The sequence below is a fragment of the Strigops habroptila genome, chromosome 2 (assembly GCF_004027225.2).
Source record: "Strigops habroptila isolate Jane chromosome 2, bStrHab1.2.pri, whole genome shotgun sequence".
NCBI classification, from domain to species: Eukaryota; Metazoa; Chordata; class Aves; order Psittaciformes; family Psittacidae; genus Strigops; species Strigops habroptila.
The window spans coordinates 98516301-98534991 of NC_044278.2; the positions used below are offsets into that span (position 1 = coordinate 98516301).

An 18691-nucleotide genomic window follows, 5' to 3' on the forward strand; every position below is an offset into this window, starting at 1 on the left:
GTGCTTGCTTGAGGCCCAGGGACTTCTGGTTCTCTTTTCTCCCTGCCAGAATCACAACCCCATCTTCTGTTAGACACTACATATCCCTTATCTCCCTGAAAGAGCTGGAGAAATTACTGCAGGACTTCCTACAGCAGGCAGCTGGGAACTCCCATGGGAAAAGCAGTTTGGGTTGGAAAGGACCTTAAAGATCATCTAGCTCCAAACCCCCTGCCATGGGCAGGGACACCTTCAAGGATAGAAAAACTATGGGAAAGATCTACACATAGGTTACATATGGTACATAGGAACCTTGTCACAAGTTTCCAGAGGTTCAGATGAATACTTAGAACTTCTAGTCTCAGACTCGTAGGATGCATCTCTACCAATAAATGAAGCAGTGCCCAGGGTCATTCCCAGTTCCTCTTAAAGTGTTATGACAGAGCCTGCCCTGCTTTTTGTCTGTGCGAGACAGCAGTCTGGCAGACTCTCCCGGGCACGTCTCCGGGGTGTGAGCAGCAGGGACCATTGGCTATGGGCTGTTTGCAGCGACCTAAGCTTGGAAACATGCCTTTCCATGCTATTTGGTTTCAGCACCTGGAAGTGTAACATTTTCATTTAATAGCATTATTAAAATGTAGCATTTTTAATATCTAATAGTATAGAGTTCCCATATAACTATGGTAACAATGACCTTGAAAAGGAGCAAAGTTTCTAGAGAAAATTATGCCTAGGACAAAGCATTAAATCCTGGTAACTTGGGTGATGGACTGCCTGTGGCTGTGTTTTAGACTGTCAGCACTGCAGTTGTGATGACTTTATGTTTCTTTCTAAAAAAACCCAGAAACCTCACTTTTTGGTCCTTTTTCATGCTTTTATAGGGCTGGGGAGCAGAGTATCATCGCCAAGATGTTACAAGCACGCCCTGCTGGATTGAGATCCACCTGCATGGACCATTGCAATGGCTGGATAAGGTGCTGACACAGATGGGATCACCTCATAACCCCATCTCCTCAGTCTCTTAAGAATCATCTCTAGAACTCCCTTAGGATGGATGCTATTGCAGGCAGTGGCTTATAGGATTTCCAGTGAACAGAAGCTTCTATATGTAGATGTATGTAGATGTAAATATACCTATACATAGTCTACGCTCCTTTTTTATTTCCATGTTACGTTTTGTGGTTTCTAGTTACTCTGATGCCAGTACAGTAAGGTTAGAAATTCAGGTATAGCATATCTGTTCTCTAGTACAAAATAAGCCAAATTCCTGCAAAAGTGTCAGACATTTCCTGTGAGCATCTTCATTCCCCAGCCAAGCCAGTAAACGGTGCAAATTGTCAGCACTTTCATGCAGATTCAGAAACCTGGCTGTAGCTGTTCCTAGTAGGTGAAATTCACCCCTCTGCAGGCAACCAAAGTCTGATCTCTGCACCATTTATATCCATTTTTCATCCTAATGTCAGGTCTTAAAAGAGGACCTTAGGTGGTGCACAGGACTTATGCATAGAGATGACTTTTATCCAGTGAACCAAAGGACTAAACTGTAATTCCAGTCTGTCTCCCTACTGCAAAGCACGATGGGACAACAGATCCTCTGACGAGCTGAGGCACCCCTCTCTCCCCTAGGATTTGGCAGGAGGAGAGAGCCCTCGGGACGCGTTCAGCACTGGAGCCTTATCAGAGCATTCTGGACACATCCAAGTAGTCTGATACTGTTGACACAGTAGTGTACGGTACTGTTGCACTGAAAAGCAACAAGCTTCTAAGGAAAAAAAAGAAAAAGAAAGAAAATTTGAAATATATGCCTGTAACTTTAAAAACTAATTAATTCCAGTGCTTTTTTGCAAAGTACATACATACTTGCATACGTATCCGGCATGTAAACTGAATCCTATCCATTATACAGTATTGATGTAGTTTGTTTTAAAGTTAAGACTGTCTGTAGTTAGACTACTGTGCTGATATCAAGGGTACGTCCGAAAGGGACTTGAACTGTGATTCAGGGAAGAGAAATGAAATGTGCAGTGAAGAACTGAATAATTACTTTATCATTCGTCTTGGGATAGTCTCTGTACTGGGAACAAGAAGCCCCACGCTCACAGGATGCAGTGAGGAGGAGGCGGGAGTCAGCTATGTCCACCCCAGTGCTGGGCTAATCCTTGGGATCTGACTGCAGCGCTCGGGTTTGATGGAGAGGGCTTCCCTGACAGTCCCTTCACACATCCGCATGGATGGTTCCTCACCTTAGATACAGGCTTCAGCGTTTGCAGCGCTTTTGCCTCACAGCAAAGGATGGTGAGGCAGTACAAGCCACGAATAAGCCAAGAGTGAATCTATGTGCAGAACCTTTCTTAAAGGGTCTTTGGTCCTTCTGTAAGCAAGGAAACTTACTGCCCTCACCTGCATCCACAGAGCCAGCCTTGCAAAATGCAGTTCACTTTGTAACCTTTTCTGAGGAGGCAGGTGATACTCTTAGTACATTTTGATGGTCTTTTTACTACCTTCCTTAAGGGGTAGAGGGTTATTTCTTTCAGGTATAACAGTCCACTGAAAATTGTTTTGCTTTAAGGGCTAGAAAGAGTGATAACTTCTCCAATCTCATTCCTCCTTAGAACATACTAGAATTATCCTGAGGAGAAAAAAACCAAAACCAAACATTTTACAGAATGTTTCTTTTCTTCTCACACAATATCTGGTGCTACACATTTTAGTGCATAATTAGAAGAGGATGCCTGAAATCTTCATCTACATCACATAATCCAAAGGAAATATCATTCACTAGAAAGACTTCCCATATGTTTTAGATGCTGTGAAGTACCTGTAACAGTGGTAATTATGAACAGAGCAGAAGAATCAGTAAACTAGCGGAGTTACTTCATTTAAATGCATCTTCAGCTGCCTGCAGAATTTATAGGGCACAGAGGATACATTATTGTTAAGTCTGAGCAGTAATAGGAAGTTGTATAGGAAATTTGTAAATACGAAGAACCCTATTCCATCACCATTTGACATCAGCAGTGTCACCGTGGGATAGAAAAGCTTTTCAGTCTCTTGCAGCAATGAATTCCAACAATAATGTTACACAGAAAGTCCAGGTGTGCCATTTATGGTTTAGCAGACTTGAGAGAGATCAGTTAGGAAAAAAGACATTTTGCTCAGATCCCTCTGTCGTCAGTGTCACTGTCCTGAAGTATTGGTAGTACATTTTTTAGCATGTTTATTGCACCATTTCTCCAATAACTTCTCTGTGCTTTTCATGTTGCTCATCCCTTTGCTTTCTTAGGACCTAAGGACAGAGAAAACCACCTCTCCGGTCCAGGATTTAGCTCTGTCATTTATCCTAGATTCCTCCTTGCCTTTTAGGCTGAAACCTCCTTCCCTCTTAATACAGAGAGAAGCCTAGGGGTTGTTTTTAGACATTCCCAGCATTGTCATCTTCCTCACAGATAGCAAAGGGGGATGTTCTGAGGTGCATCTGCTCTTGGGCAGCTCCAGAATCGTTTCCTGCCAATGCTGCAGAGGAAAATTGGATGGGCAGTGAAGGGAAGCAGATTCCTCTGGGGCATCATTCATTTCATCATAAGGCAGGCATTTCAAGTAGGTGAAATATACTGCTCTCTGAGCATGCTTATGTCTTCCCCTTTGACTATCAGGGGAACTGAGGGCCACTCAGCTCAAATGTGGACTGCTACATTGGACATTACCACAAGCAGGTGAGATGGGACCTAGGGAAGGTGTGATGGCTTTCCCAGAATAGTGATGCTTTCTCAGTAAGTGTCTGTGTTATTTAAATGGCAGTTGGTAAATTCAGAGCAGTTTTTAATTTTCTGTATGTCTACATTTATAGTAATCCTCATATCAATAAGTTTTGGCTTTAATGCAGTCCATACCTACATCTTATTAAAGGTAGTCACCTTAATACTCCCTTACTAGTAAGTAAAGAGGCATTTCTGGAGCATGTTTTTTCTGTCCTATTTAAAATGTCTGCATTAGGATGAGATGAATTTCAGCAAATTTAACTATTTGCTGAAAGTTGGACTGAAGCACCTGATTCTGGGCAACCCAGGCCAACAGCCATCTCAGAGTTGTTAGCTTTTGGGAAGGCTGGTATCACGGTGTAACTTCTTCCTATTTTGGTGGCCTCTAGGGGCTTTGTTCACCGTATGAGATGCTGTGCAAACACACAGCAGCTGACAGCTTCTTACCAAGGGAAGGGGAGAGCTCACATCACAAGGGATAAGTGGTAGCAGTAGATGAGGCAAACAAACAGGAAGATGACCCCTGCCCACATACAAGATAAAAAGGAAGACTATAAGCCATTTATTCCCCTTTCTTTTTGAACAAAGTCTCTCTTACAGGCTTCTCTAGTATATGTGAATTATATGAGCTCAGTTAAAAATTCAGGTTTCTCATAATTTACAGCAGTGTAACTTTGTATCTCTCTCTAATGTCTCCCTGTTTTGGAGGGCGACATTTTCTGCTGAAAGGTCTTCATGAACCTATCAACCAGTAGTCAATTTAAAGCCTTTAAATGTACTCATTAATACTTCAAGATTTGGAGATAGTCTTCCTGAGAGATTTAAAACCACTTACAGGGAGACTACTTAGTTGAAGGCAGAGTTTTTTAAATGTTTTTTGAGCCATCAACAGTTCAAACCCTCTCGAAGGTTTCTGTGGAGAAGTACCATGCGTCAGCAGGCAGCAGTGAGAGTTTGATCAGGCAGTGGCATAAAGCACATTCATCATGGTACGGAGACCGCTTGTTTTCCTATTAAGTGGTCAAGACAAGCAGACTGCTTAATTGCTGCCATTTCTTCAGCAGCACCAGTATTAATGTGCCATTTGCATCCAGAGGTGACGGTAGCAAATCCAGCACACTGGCTGCATGGAGCCATTCCGTGGCACTGCTGCTTGGATGGCTCAGCCCCATGACCTTGCACTGTAAACAGCTGATCAGGTACCATAAGCAATGGTTGTAGCATTCAGACGTGCAGCATGTGCTTTGCCTCCCCATCAGAGGCTACGCCACAAGTGTCTACACCTCATGAAGATTTTAAGGTTTGCCTTCCTGATAATGTATCAGCAACACGAAGGGAAACTGTGACCCCAAGTAACATCAAGTGGAATCAATGAAATTCCATGTCTGCAGAAGGTACTGAGTCAAGACTTTCACTGTCCTGAGCAGCCTTCTCTGAGTGGTCCTGGCCTTGAGCACGGTGTCAGACTTGATGCCATGCAGAGATCGCTTCCAGTTCACATTGTTCTGTGGGGCTCTGCAGAGATTCAGTGATGACTGGTTGCCACAGGCAGAGACTCTCTGTTAGGAGAGACAGTTTCAGGATGAAGCATGTTTATCCTCAGCTATTTCTGCATGAGTTCAGTGCAGGACAGAGTTGTGAGGTATTAATGTTCCCTTAGCATAAAATCAACACTGCAAACATCTCTCACTGTAAATATCATCTGCACCACAGAACTCTTAAAATGGAGAAAATCAGGCATTTGTGCCTGTAACTTTATCTAATCTGCCCTTATTCTTTCTGGCTTACAATGCTCACTTTTTCTTATAAGCTCTATGAATCAGAAAGCCTCATCAGTGACTGAGGAGTTGCACAAACAGCTGGATTTGCAGAGGCAGCTTGGGCAATGACTGGTTCTTGGCTGGATAGAAAGGATTTATAAAGAAGCTTGAACAAATTCCGTAACTTCAAAAAAGTCTCAAATATAAAGCAAAGTTTTTTGGCTCTTAGAGACTTCTCTGGTGCAGCTATAGCTTTCAGGAATACTTGAGCACTACATGGTGCTCAGCACAGGAAAGAAACATTATATCCTCTGTACTGTTCGCCTCTTGCCCCAGGTCCCCTTAAACTCACATAGTAAAGCAAACCCCCACACAATAATCAGTCATAGGGTAATACAATTTTTCAAAGTTGAGCAGTGCTGCCCAGAATATAGATTTATATAGTCAGAAATGTACTGAATGTAACATGTCCCACCTGCTCTCCAAGCCAAAGGTGAGAGCTCCTTGCTCTGGAGAAGCCTGGAGGGATGGCTTTTGAACATCTAAACCCAAGCCCTTCTGGGTGAGTGGAAACCCCACTGAAGGGGCGGAGAAGATTTTTGTAGAGGACTTTTAGCTCATAGTCGGTTTGAGTAGCTAGAGGTGCACTGAGAACATGAAGGGACTGGGGAGGAGGGAGCATGTGACCAGATATGCTCAGTGGTGATTGCTGGAGGTATAAGACAGTACATGCTTAGGTAGCCGTTGTGTTCACTCAGGCTTTTGACATTCACATGTAAACTAGTCATCAGGGCCTGGTTTAGGGACAGCTTGGAGTACCATAATCCTTAATCTGGTGCTTCCTGTACACACAGACTGGCTGAGTGTGCCAGCCTCCTGATTAAGCCATTAGATATGCTGGGACAAGCGGTTTCCTGTGTGATCTGGGGAGCAGAGTGGTTGCATCTGGGAACTGCACTTGCAAGGTTACTCTTTGCCTCAGTGCAGGACTAATGAGGAGTTCAGCTTTGGGACAATCATTCAAGAGCACTCTAAGCACTTCTACTGTGTGCTCCTCAAAGAAAATTGCAGTCTGAACAGAAACTGCATGACTGAAAGACACGGATTATTAGAGCATTTACCTAGGAATTGCAGTAAGGCAACTCACTTTATGTGTAGCTGGGAAGAAGGAATCAGCAGGAGCCTTCACAGGGACTCCTAACTATGAAATCATATTTAGAACAGGAACTAAGAAGAGACGAGTGTGCTTCCCTGAGAGTGACTACGAGGTCAGGTCACCATCAAAAAAGAGCCTGGTAAGGGTTGGTCGCCATCTTGCAGCAGGGAGAGAGATTATAGGAGACTTTAGATCTGTGAATAAAAAGCTTCTTAACCTGGAGGCTTCACTGTAGTCAGTGAAACAAGGCTTCTTCCTAGTGGCAGCTCTGGGAGTACCTTCCTGGGAGGTACCAAAAGCCTGAGAGGGGATTTAGTCTTTGTTCAGCAAAGAGAAATCTCTTTGTGTCTCCAGTGCAGACGAACATTTCTCCGTGCTGTGCACCAGCACAAAACACAGCCTTTGGTTTGTACCAACCATCCACTCATCAGAAGCTCCAGAGCAGCCAGGAGCAGCCAGAATCCTGTTACCTGATCACCCCAGGGCTTTCCAACAGCTTGCCCGGGTGTGCCTTACATTGTACTGCCATATTGATGCCATGCTTCCCTGCCAGGGAGGTGAGGCATATGAGCGTCCTGCCGAGGGGACACCTCCATTTGCAGCTGGGCCATGCTTGCAACTTGGTGCCTGTACAGATGAATCTAATTTGCAGACCATGTCTCTGCAATGCAGACAGAACCACTACGTACACCCTCCAGTCAGCTACTCTTCCATTATAGCCAATGTGAATGGTTGCAGCTAATTGTGAACAGTTTTTAGATCTTCAGTCATAGTGTTTTTATTATCCATGGATGCTGCTATTTTATATTCTGTGTTAGTATTCAAATAATATTGCATATGAATAGCATAGAAGAAATAGACCAACCAGTTGATAATTTTAAACACAGACCTCCTCAGCAAAGAAAAGCTAGAAAAACCTTGATAAACTCTGACCCCTTGCACTTTCACAGTAGTGAGCACATCATGTCTCAAAGTGTTTTTTGATGCTAAAGTGTATGTTAAATCTGATTAATTCACAGTTATGTCCGTGAGAAGCTTTGCAAACAAGAGAGCAAGGGAACAAACGATGAGCAGAGATAATGCACATTCAAATGAATTTTCTTTGCTTAAAAACTCAAGCAATTGGAGTTTTTAATTATTTAAAATAGTTTTTAAGTACAAATTAAAAGTACCACAGCATACTTTCAGCAGATAAGTCAGTGTTAGCAATTTAATCCCTCATTTCAGTACCGCTGAATGATATGAATGGGGCTGAGAAGCAAGACAAGAAAGTGAAGAAAGAGGCCTTTTTGTGTGCATCAGTGAAGCCATAAGGCTGCAACGTTCAATGCAGTCAAGGGGCCAAAATGGTGGATTTGAGCAAGATGTGGAGGTTTTTGTGTTAAGTACAAGCTACAGTCTGGTGCAGAAAAGCACTATGAATCATAGATAGATTTAATAGCGTCACTTTTGTCCGTGAACAATTCTGCCCTCTCTTTTTCATCAGAATGAAAGCAAAACGTCTGCTCCACCTACAAGAAAGTATTATTCACAGTTAGTGATACTCTGTAAAACAGTGTAGATCGCTGCGTAAAGAATGCTACCTGGACTGTTGCCTCTTGGGCATGAAAAATCTCAGACATATTTAGTTTCAGGAGCCTCAGATCAGGGCAGCTCAGAGTCCTCCCACCAGCCCAACTACTCTGGCCTATGCCCTGTTGTATCAAGAAAGATAAAGCAACTAATCATCAAGTGGACATTTTCACAAGCATTCCTCCTGATGCATTTGAGGCATTCTGAAGTCAACATATTTAGTCTGATGTTTGAACAACAACTTAATTTTCTCTGGCTGGAATTATTCTATTGTAAAAGGGATTATTCACATCTTGTGTTTTACTGTTAATAAAGATATTTCGGATTTAAGAGCTCTTTCCCTTGTTGTCTCCGATTTTTCTCTTTGAAAGAGATTGGCCCTGGGGAGATGTAGGTCCTCATCTGATCACTGGTGACCTTGGGAACCAGAGCATTTATGTCGTGGTTTGAGCCCAGCCGGTAACTCAGAACCACACAGCCGCTCGCTCACTCCCCCCCCTTCTTCCTCCCCCCGCTCCCGGAGGGATGGGGAGGAGAATGGGAAGAATGCAACTCCCACGGGTTGAGATAAGAGCAGTCCCGCAACTAAGGTATAACACAAAACCACTACTGCTACCACCAATGATAATAACGATTAGTGAAATAACAAGGGGAGAGGATACAATTGCTCACCACCCGCCGACCGATACCCAGCCCGACCCGAGCAGTGATCTGGCCTTCCGGGTAACTCCCCCCGGTTTATATACTGGGCATGACGTGCTGTGGTATGGAATACCCCTTTGGCTAGTTTGGGTCAGGTGTCCTGTCTCTGCTTCCTCCCGGCTTCCCCTCCTCCCTGGCAAAGCATGAGACTGAGAAAGTCCTTGGTTGGAATAAACATTACTTAGCAACAACTAAAAACATCGGTGTTATCAGCGTTGTTCCCAGGCTGAAAGTTAAAAAACACAGCACTGCACCAGCTACTAAGCAGGAGAAAAATGACTGCTATAGCTGAACCCAGGACAATTTAGAAAGCATTTATTCATACAAGTCAGTCTTCGGTGAGAGGAATCACTGATTTCACCGAGTCAGTAATGGGATGAAGCAATACTTCCCGCAGAATAGGATGCTTGACACTATAAAATGGATTGGAAATTAATACTCCATAACGTATGCATGTTATAAAGTATATGTATTCCTCATATCCCGCGGTATATTTGAAGGTTCGAGGGGATGATCATCTTAATATGGAAGGAGGCAGCCTTGATCCAACAGGCAGTTGTGAGCAGTAATGCTGCCCTAGCAAAGAAACCCAGCTGTGGACCAGACAGACATTAGTTTGGAGACAGACCTGCAGCTGTGCAGGTTCTCAAACTGCTCAAGGAATAAAAAGAGAGACATAGTAAGCATGTACTGTTACAGAAGTCAGGTTTTAACCGGAGTGATTTTACTTAAAACTAAAACAATAGCCTTGGATCACGAAAGTTTTAATTACACCTAGTCAGAGCTAGCCATTTTAGTATAGCAAAACATCCAACATACAAATTTAATAGAATAAAAAAAAAAGACAGACTTTGGTTTTGTTTTTTAAAGAAAATCAAAGATTTTACTCAAGCAGTTATTGGTCCAGAACTGTTGATACAAAGTTTTTCTTTTTTAAAGAACAACTTGCACAATGCTAAATACAATAAATCCTTACTGAACAAGTTCTATACAAACACAAAGCACAGCTTGTAAAAAATGATAAGACTAACAAATACTCCTGAAGAGATTTCATTTAGCGGATTGAACTGCTGCAATATCAAAGTAGTACTTCAATAAGCGCCTACACTATTCAGATAACCTCTATTCAGAAATGTGGTTTAATATGAAACTTTCACTTTTGAAAACAAAAGGTGGGATTCAACACTTACATAACAGTGCTTGGAGTCTTAACCCCATCACTTGCAGGATCACCTGAACTGGCTGAAGACCTGGAAAGTCTAGCACTAGAGCTGATGAGATACCAGTTGTCTTGGAGAATTTTAACTATACTTTTTCAGAAGAAACAGACTACATAAAGGCGGGGGGGGGGGGGGAAGGAACAATTACATTTTAGGGTTTGGATGCACTTGCTATTCTGAGTGAAAAGCTTTAGATTTTAATTTAGTCACTGAAAAATGAGTTATATTCTCACCTGTAATTAAGTTATATTTCACGTATAAGAGGTTGGTCCTTGCGAATACTCCGCAAAACAAGGTCAAACTTTCAGCTGCATACGTTCCGCCTACTTCTTCTCAAGGTTTTTGACATCTACCTTTTTTGGAACTTTTAACCACAAATTCTTTCACATGCTTTGCACAGACAATGATTTCAAACCTACTTAACTTGTACATGATGAATATATAGCAGGAGGATCACCTGATTTGCACTTCTCTGAGCCAATGGATCAACTTCTTGATGGCATCTTGTCTTCGCCATATGTCCAGTAGAATGAATTTTGCACTAAAGTTTCTCACATCCCTGAGCAATGGCTGTTAGGTCATGCCACTGGACCAGCTCAAATTCACAACTTCCATAGAAAGTAACTGACTTCCTTCAATGATTGTCATCAAAGAGTGACTTGTTTAACAGTAAATCCTTATATAGAAGAATGCTGATATAGTGGAAGACTTTGGTAAGAAAAGGGTGTACAGCTAAACATTACTGATATAAACAAATTTCTATTAAAACCCTAAACATTAAAATTAATTTTAAAAAGAATCAAAGAATAGACTCCTCCATATTTACTCACAAGTTGGCAGACACCCAAGCAACTCAACACCTCAAAAGTGCAAACAAGAAACAAGTAAAATATGTAACAGCAGCAACTTCCGCTTTCCTTTAAACATTGAGATTCTTTGTATTTCTGCAAAATACACACCCTATTCCTCCCTCGGCAGGAGACTCATCTGCAGGCCATTGATCTGTTCCAATTACCGGGGTGCTCCTTGAAACTGTTGCTGCCTTTGTTCCAAAGCCTGCTGACTTAACAGCTGCTGTTGTTTCTGTAGAAACTGCACTACTTCTGGGCTTCTGAGTAAGGACTGCAAGAAAGAGAAAGCAGACTTTAAAGAACTTACATGTATTAAATAGCTGCCATAGTGATTATATGATAATATTTTTTCATTAAATCAATTTGCACATTACCCATTGTTGTGGTTTAACCCCAGTAGGCAACTAAGCTCCACACAGCCTCTTGCTCACTACCCCCTACTGGGATGAAGCACTGCTCAGCAATAACTGAACCATCACTGCGTCATCAACACCTTTTTCAATCACAAACCCAACACACAGCCCTGTGCAAACTACTGTGAAGAAAATTAACTGTATCCCAGCCAAAACCAGTACACCCATATAAATGAAAGTTCAAATAAATGCTGAAAAATTACAAAGCATGCTCACAAAAAACATTTAGAAACTGTTCCACGACATCAGCAGGTAACCAGAAACAGCATTAACACACATCCTGAAAGCAGAATGTAAAGAATACACGTCATCACACACACACAAAATAGAAATAGAAAACAAGAGTAATCTACTGACTGCTACAGGCTGGCCAGAGAAGAGATTCAGAGCAGCCCTGCAGAAAAGGACTTGGGGGTGTTGGTTGACGAGAAGCTTAACATGAGCCGGCAGTGTGCGCTTGCAGCCCAGAAAGCCAACCGTATCCTGGGCTGCATCAAAAGAAGCGTGACCAGCAGGTCGAAGGAGGTGATCCTGCCCCTCTACTCTGCTCTTGTGAGACCTCACTTGGAGTACTGCGTACAGTTCTGGTGTCCTCAACATAAAAAGGACATGGAGCTGCTGGAGCGAGTCCAGAGGAGGGCCACGAGGATGATAAGAGGGCTGGAGCACCTCCCGTATGAAGACAGGCTGAGAAAGTTGGGGCTGTTCAGCCTGGAGAAGAGAAGGCTGCGTGGTGACCTCATAGCAGCCTTCCAGTATCTGAAGGGGGTCTACAAGGATGCTGGGGAGGGACTCTTCCTTAGGGACTGTAGTGGTAGGACAAGGGGTAATGGGTTCAAACTTAAACAGAGGAAGTTTAGATTAGATATAAGGAAGAAGTTCTTTACAGTGAGGGTGGTGAAGCACTGGAATGGGTTGCCCAGGGAGGTTGTGGATGCTCCATCCCTGGCGGTGTTCAAGGCCAGGTTGGACAGAGCCTTGAGCCACATGGTTTAGGGCAAGGTGTCCCTGCCCATGGCAGGGGGGTTGGAACTAGATGATCTTAAGGTCCTTTCCAACCCTTACGATTCTATGATTCTATGATTCTATGACATATTGAAACAAACACTTTTCAACTGTGCTTCAGTTTTGAGTTCTAAATTTCCCCCTGCGGATAGCTCAAAATACTATAATAAATAAATAAAATACTGTAATTCTACAGCAAAGGTCATGTGTCTCTCAGAGTCCAAGCATCTGGATGATGCTCTTAGTCACATGGTTTAGCTCTAGGTAGTCCTGCAAGGGGAGTTGTACTAAATGACCCTTACAGGTCTCTTCCAACTTGAGATACTCTATGATACAGTGTTTGCTGGGCATTCAATAATTCCACAACATTTCAAAACAGCAGTCCAGCCATAAGGAATGAGTTAAAAAAACCCCTCTGCCTTCAGTCAAAAGACAACTGTATCTAGAACTATTTGCATCTGGCTCCTGGCCTGAACAGTTGCAGTCTGCGATCCCGCTCTAGCTGTTCGCTCTCATTCCTGCATGGTGGCAGCACAAGTGTTTGCAAGGCCAAACAGCAAATCAGCTTGGGAACAGATCCTTTCAAAAATTAATGTAGAAAAAGGTTATTTTTCAGCTGAATTAATTCCCTATCCTGCTTGCTCATTATGCATGGTCACTTCACCGACGCAACCAAAGAGGTACTGCAACTCTGTAATCCAGATCTATATTCAAAAGGACCAGCAACTTCCAGGGGTCTAGAACTTTATGCTACTAGGGGCAATTCTTCTGAGATTATCACCGAAGACAACCATTCTGCGTACAACTCATACCTACAGCAACACTGAACAGGCAAGATTAGTGAATCAGCCATTGAAAGCAGTTACTAACAACAAACTAGCTCACTGAACAGAAGCACAGCCACCTTTTCCTTACTGTACATTTGCTTTACCAAGTCACTTCACTGCACAGGATAGTTCTTTATCTGGCACTGTTTTATGACACTAAAGTGCTTCAGGCTCTTCCATCCACAACTTGCTGCTTCTGAGCCCCTTGCCTCTGCTTCCTACATCTTTATCCAGTGCAAGCTGCATATCCAGGCACACACGGACCGCCACAAAAGCCTCTCCTCACAGAGATGAGCCATATGCAAGACACTTACGAGCAAGCACAAAGGACTTGGCACTTCTAAGTGATAAACATGCAGGCAGCTGCCAGTGACATGCAGGAACTTTCATGTGCGAGGACGCAAGACATGGAACAGCCTTGGATGCAACAGGCTGTGCGAGATCTTTCTAGGTCGCCATGTAACCCTCAGGCCTTGTGTTGTGTAGATATGCACAAAACAAAGAAGAAATTCTAGAAGAAATAATGCTGAATGAGAGAAACCAAATCAAAGCAGAGAGAAAAACAAGAACCAGATCAAGGAGAATCTGAATCTCACTTCACCAGAATACTGCAAGGAAACCACAATTTTTGAAAAGCCTTCACATAATTTGTGCAAAAGCTCTCATCTATGTAAAGAGCTTCTGGATGTTATATTTCTAGAAAAAAAAAAAGTTTCATTAATAAAATAGCTTTCAAATTTAATTAAAAGCCACATGAATAGAAACAGACAGGAAAAGGGACAACAATTCAGTAAGAGGGGCATGAAGAACAATACATGTGAAAAATAAATTCCATAGTTTGTTGTATTCTTCTTGCACAAACTGAAGAGCTGCACATACTCCTCTCAGCCTTAGACACAATCATTAAATAGGCGCTATCATTGACAAAGAATTCAAGAAAGTAAATGTATGTAGCTGTATACTTAAGACTGACCCAGTTTCTTTAAAGATTTTTCAAATTTCTGAACAAACACTACAGCAGTTTAATGAGGCTTGTTAAATTGGTCTGCAGAGCTAACAGAGAGAATACAATTGGTCCCATCAGCTTTTGGAGAAAGGAGACTGGAAAAAACAGGAACAGAAAGTTGTAATGAAGCCATCAAAGGAACACTAAGTACTGACTTATTTCCCTTCATTGGGCTTAATTCTTCAAATATACTCAAACGAGCAAAACACAAAAGTGTTTGAAAACTTACAACACACCATTCATGCAGTCTGCAAACATTATAAGTCATACTGTTTGCATACACAGTTTGCTTTATCAACATACACGCAATTTTAAGTGTGATGATAGGTCTACAACTTTTAAAACACACTACAGTAATTAAAGCTTGCATCAGACCTAAAGCCCATGCATTGTAGAGCTTTACAGAAAAGTTGGTTTAACAAGTTAAAAACATTTGTTATACTATAAGCACCGTTTACCCTAAAGGAATAACCACATCTCTTTAACACTACCAAAAACCTCAACTTCAGTTAACATGGCAGCAATCATTAAATTTAGTCATCTTAGTATGTTTTACACAGAAGCTGAGACACACATCTGCTCTGCAGTGCACTTCAAATTTGGAAATATGCACATGTAGTGTAGGATCATTAAACTGATTTCTGTCTTTGCAAGAGTGACAGTTAAACATTGTTACGCTGTCTTTACTTAATTTCAGTTCAAAACCACTAAGAAAACAAAACTTACCAGCCTCTTTTTATTCAATACTTGTTCTAAAAGAGTAGGTCTTGCTGGGCGATCTCCAATGGATCCGGCTCTCTGTTTTGTAACAGAAACTGAACCTTCAACACTATCCTGCACATGGAAGAAAATACAGAGAATTGAGGCTATAAACCCTGATATAATGCTACATTTACTTTTCACCACAGAAAGTCCCAAGAGTAAATGTTTGCTTCATTAATCTGCAGAGGAAAACAGCAGCACAAGAACAGAAATGGATCTATTCAAGAATTAGCCTCTTCTTTCACTATTTCACCAGTCACAGTGAAGCACTGCAGCTGAGTTAGTCTTCTAAACTGCAAAACTAACCAGGTTACCATGGCTAGTTAATGGTTTGAATTTATTTGACTACATTTCTTAAAAAAGAAGTCGTTCACAACATCTCACTCTGAAGGAAGTGAATGATATGTAACATATGCAATAGGGTAGGAATGACAGTAATACTTTTAATAGCAAAACTAAATGTCTTCTAAACAACGTAGCTCTACAATCTGCTGTAGAGAAAACATTCATAGTTTGGAAAATTTCAATCAATGTCGAATCCTGTGTGTATTAAATTCACAACTTATTGACATTTCCATTTACCTGAAACAGTTCAAGGAAGAACAACAACAACAAAGTATCCCAGTATCTTTCACTTCAATCCTGCCCACAGAAGTGAAAAATTAAACTTCTATTGGGAATCTAACTCTGACTCTACAAGACAATGGTATCTTGTGGGGTCTTGATAGACACCACTGCAAAAAAGTGCAGGAAGTTTAGCACTAAATATCCTGCTTTCTTCTGCAAGTCTAGGCTTCAATGCCGCAACATTCAAAGCAACCTGCACTTGCAGAAACTGGGAGAAGCAAGCCCACTCTCTTCCAACATGCAATGATCACTATTTTGTGTTACTGACCAAAAAGTCTTAATTCATCACTACAAAATGCAGCAATTTTACCCTTCTCTCAAAGTCCTCTTTTCTAAATCAGCACAAGTATTTGTGTATACACATCATGAACTGAGCACAATGAGTTACTAGGAAAGAGAGAAAGGTGAAGTCCTGCCAGTATATAAATCTAGAATTCACCCACATCTTGAATACTGTGTGCAGTTTCTGTTCTCTTGCCTAAAAGAGAAGTAGCTAAAAGAACTAGAGAAGGTTCACAGAATGTTAATAAGGATGATAAAAGTACTTAAATTTTTTACTTGGAAATAAGCACGCTACACATTTTGACTACGGGAAAGAAACAACTTAAGAGGCAAGCCGACCAAGTAAGTGTCACAAACTGAACACAAATTAGTTGTTTACTGTATTTTCTAATGTAAATGCTAACCGGCAAATTAAGTTAGCAGCCAGGTTCAAAACCAGTGAGGAGATCTTTCAAACCAGGTAGCAAGATTCTTCTGATAGAAGAAACTATCAGAATGTAATGGATGCTGAGAGTTTACAAAGGTTCAACAATAAGTCTGAAAAAGTATATGGGACAGCCATTACTTAGAGATACAAAATACATGAGAAAACCCACATCTATATCAGCAAGTCCTCCGAGCTGAAAAAAGCTGAGAACATATTCCCTAGCAGCATCACCTACACTTGCCTTTTTCTTATGCACCTGCTTCATGGCAGCTTTTACAGCTAGACAAAAAAGATTGTTTGGTGCGACACCCAACGTAATTACCATTGTATTTATATGAAACAAACAAACCAAACAAACAAACAACAAACAAACTGAAAAAGGGGAAGTTTTTTGATTGCTAGTTTGCAGTTATATCAGTTCCCAGCCACATAACTCCAGAGACAGCTGTGCTGACAAAAAAGGGTTGTGTTTAGCAGGAGTGTCAGGCATGATTTTTTGATTCTAAAAGTAACCACTATTTTATACTTGTCCCTTCGAGCACAAACCAGCCAGCATCTTCAAAATAAAATAATTTCCCCCTTTCTAGATGATAATTAATACAAAATCTTAAATGCTAACTTAGTACAGGTGACCATCAGAAACTGTTTTATCCTGGCTGAGCCACAAACCGTAGGAAAAAAGTAACTAAAAAGTTAAAGGTTAGCATCAGTTCTCCCACTGACAATATTTCCCCAAGTAAGCAATATACCTAAGCTTAACAAAATAAGTATGACCTACCAGTGGTCTAAATATTTAACTGCCATTTTATACATATATATATCTATCTCAACAAGTATCTTGAAGAACCTACAAAACCGGTTTTTATACACAATATAATGTAATACCCAACGGCCTTTTTGACTTTAAAACCCTATCTTTCAGTACCAACTGGGCAAGATGACTGACATCACTCTTAGATCTATACTTTCATCTTCCATCCAGTGAAATAAACACACGGTGCACAGCAAAGCATCTTTTGGCAAGAACTGCTTTCCTGGAATCTTCTGGTGGAGCTGTAAGTTGCTACAGTTTGTACCAGGTAAGAGAAAAGAACCAGTGTTGGAGAAATAGCGAGCTCTAGGTCTGTACTAGATTTCTTCCCTTTCCTCTGAACGGGAAGGTCCCATCTCGGGCTGCCCAAAGAAGTGGCAAATGCCCCATCCCTGGCAGTGTTCAAGGCCAGGCTGGACGGGGCTTTGAGCAACCTGCTCTAGTGGAAGGTGTCCCTGCCCATGGCAGGGGGGTTGGATGAGCTTTAAGGTCCCTTCCATCCCAAACCATTCTATGACGCCGTCCGACGGAAACCGGGTTCCACGGGAAGCCCCTCGCCGCCCGCCGAGGGCCAGACGCGGCGCACCCCCTCTGCCGCCGGTGCCTCACCTCAGCCCGCGGGCCTCCCGCCGCGGCGGCCGCCCCGCCGCCCCCTAGGGCCTGGTCGCTCTTCTTGCGTTTGTACTTGTCCTTGTAGATCTTATTGCGGTGGCGCTTGCACATCCAGGGCTTGCGCTGCTTCACCACCTGCGTGGTGGTCTCGCTGCAACCCTGGTAGGTGCAGCTCTTGCAGCCGCTGCCCCCCGCAGCTGCCGCCGCCGTTTCGCCGCTCGAAGCCGCCGCCGCCGTCGCCTCCTCCTCCTCCAGCTCCTCCGGGCTGGCCGTGCTCTCGCCGCCCGCCGCCTCGGCCTCCTCCCCGGCCTCTGCCTCGGCCTCGCCTTCGCCGGGCACCCCCAGCTCGTAGAATAACATGAGGCCGCCACTACTGGAGGGCGGCAGCGACGGGTCGGCGACCGGGAGTGGCAGCACCCCCCCCGCCGCTCCGGCCGCCGCCGCCTCCTCCTCGCCGCCGCACGGCTGCATCACGAGCACCGCCAGCTGCGGCGGCGAAGAGGAGGAAGGGGAGGCGGAGGAGGCGGGCGCGGCGGCGGGGCTGCCCCGCAGGGCGCCGGCCACCGACCCCGCTCCGCGCACCTCAGCCCCGCGCGCCGCACGCGCCGCGCGCAGGCGCCGCCCCTCGCGCCCACCGCGCATGTGCTTGCTCGCCGCGCGCGCGCGCCATCCCGCCGGTAGCACGGCGCGGCCAGCGCGCGTGCGCGGGCTGAGCGTGCCCGGGCGCGAGGGGAGGGAGGCGGTGCTACGTGCCCGAGGTGCCGAGGGGGCGGGACCGTTAATGGCGGCTGGCTTCCTGGGGGGCTTGGCAGTGGGGCTGCGCTCGGACCGCCGGCACGAAGGGGTCGTGTCTAACGTAGTGCAGAGGACCCCTCTGTGCGCATGTCACAGCCACCAGCGTGCTTTGGCCCAGTCAGCTGC

At 43.5% G+C, this 18691-nt stretch overlaps 2 protein-coding genes across 4 annotated transcripts in view; one reads left to right on the top strand and one right to left on the bottom strand.

Moving 5' to 3' along the window:
• SMAD9 (SMAD family member 9) overlaps positions 1–8561 on the top strand; it is a 43019-nt gene extending 34458 nt beyond the window's left edge. For all 3 annotated transcript variants that reach the window (XM_030477683.1, XM_030477684.1, XM_030477686.1), the window contains exon 7: positions 861–8561. In XM_030477683.1, coding sequence (XP_030333543.1) covers positions 861–1004 — 144 coding nt within the window. In that variant the 3' untranslated portion in view covers positions 1005–8561. The remainder of the gene's footprint in view (positions 1–860) is intronic.
• Positions 8562–9226: 665 nt separating this feature from the next.
• Positions 9227–18441, bottom strand: RFXAP (regulatory factor X associated protein). The gene is made up of 3 exons (XM_030477687.1): positions 17768–18441; positions 14976–15083; positions 9227–11269 (listed from the first exon to the last, which is right to left on the bottom strand). The coding sequence occupies exons 1-3, from the start codon at positions 18410–18412 to the stop codon at positions 11159–11161; spliced, it is 864 nt and encodes a 287-aa protein (XP_030333547.1). The 5' UTR covers positions 18413–18441; the 3' UTR covers positions 9227–11158.
• Between the last annotated feature and the right edge of the window lie 250 nt (positions 18442–18691).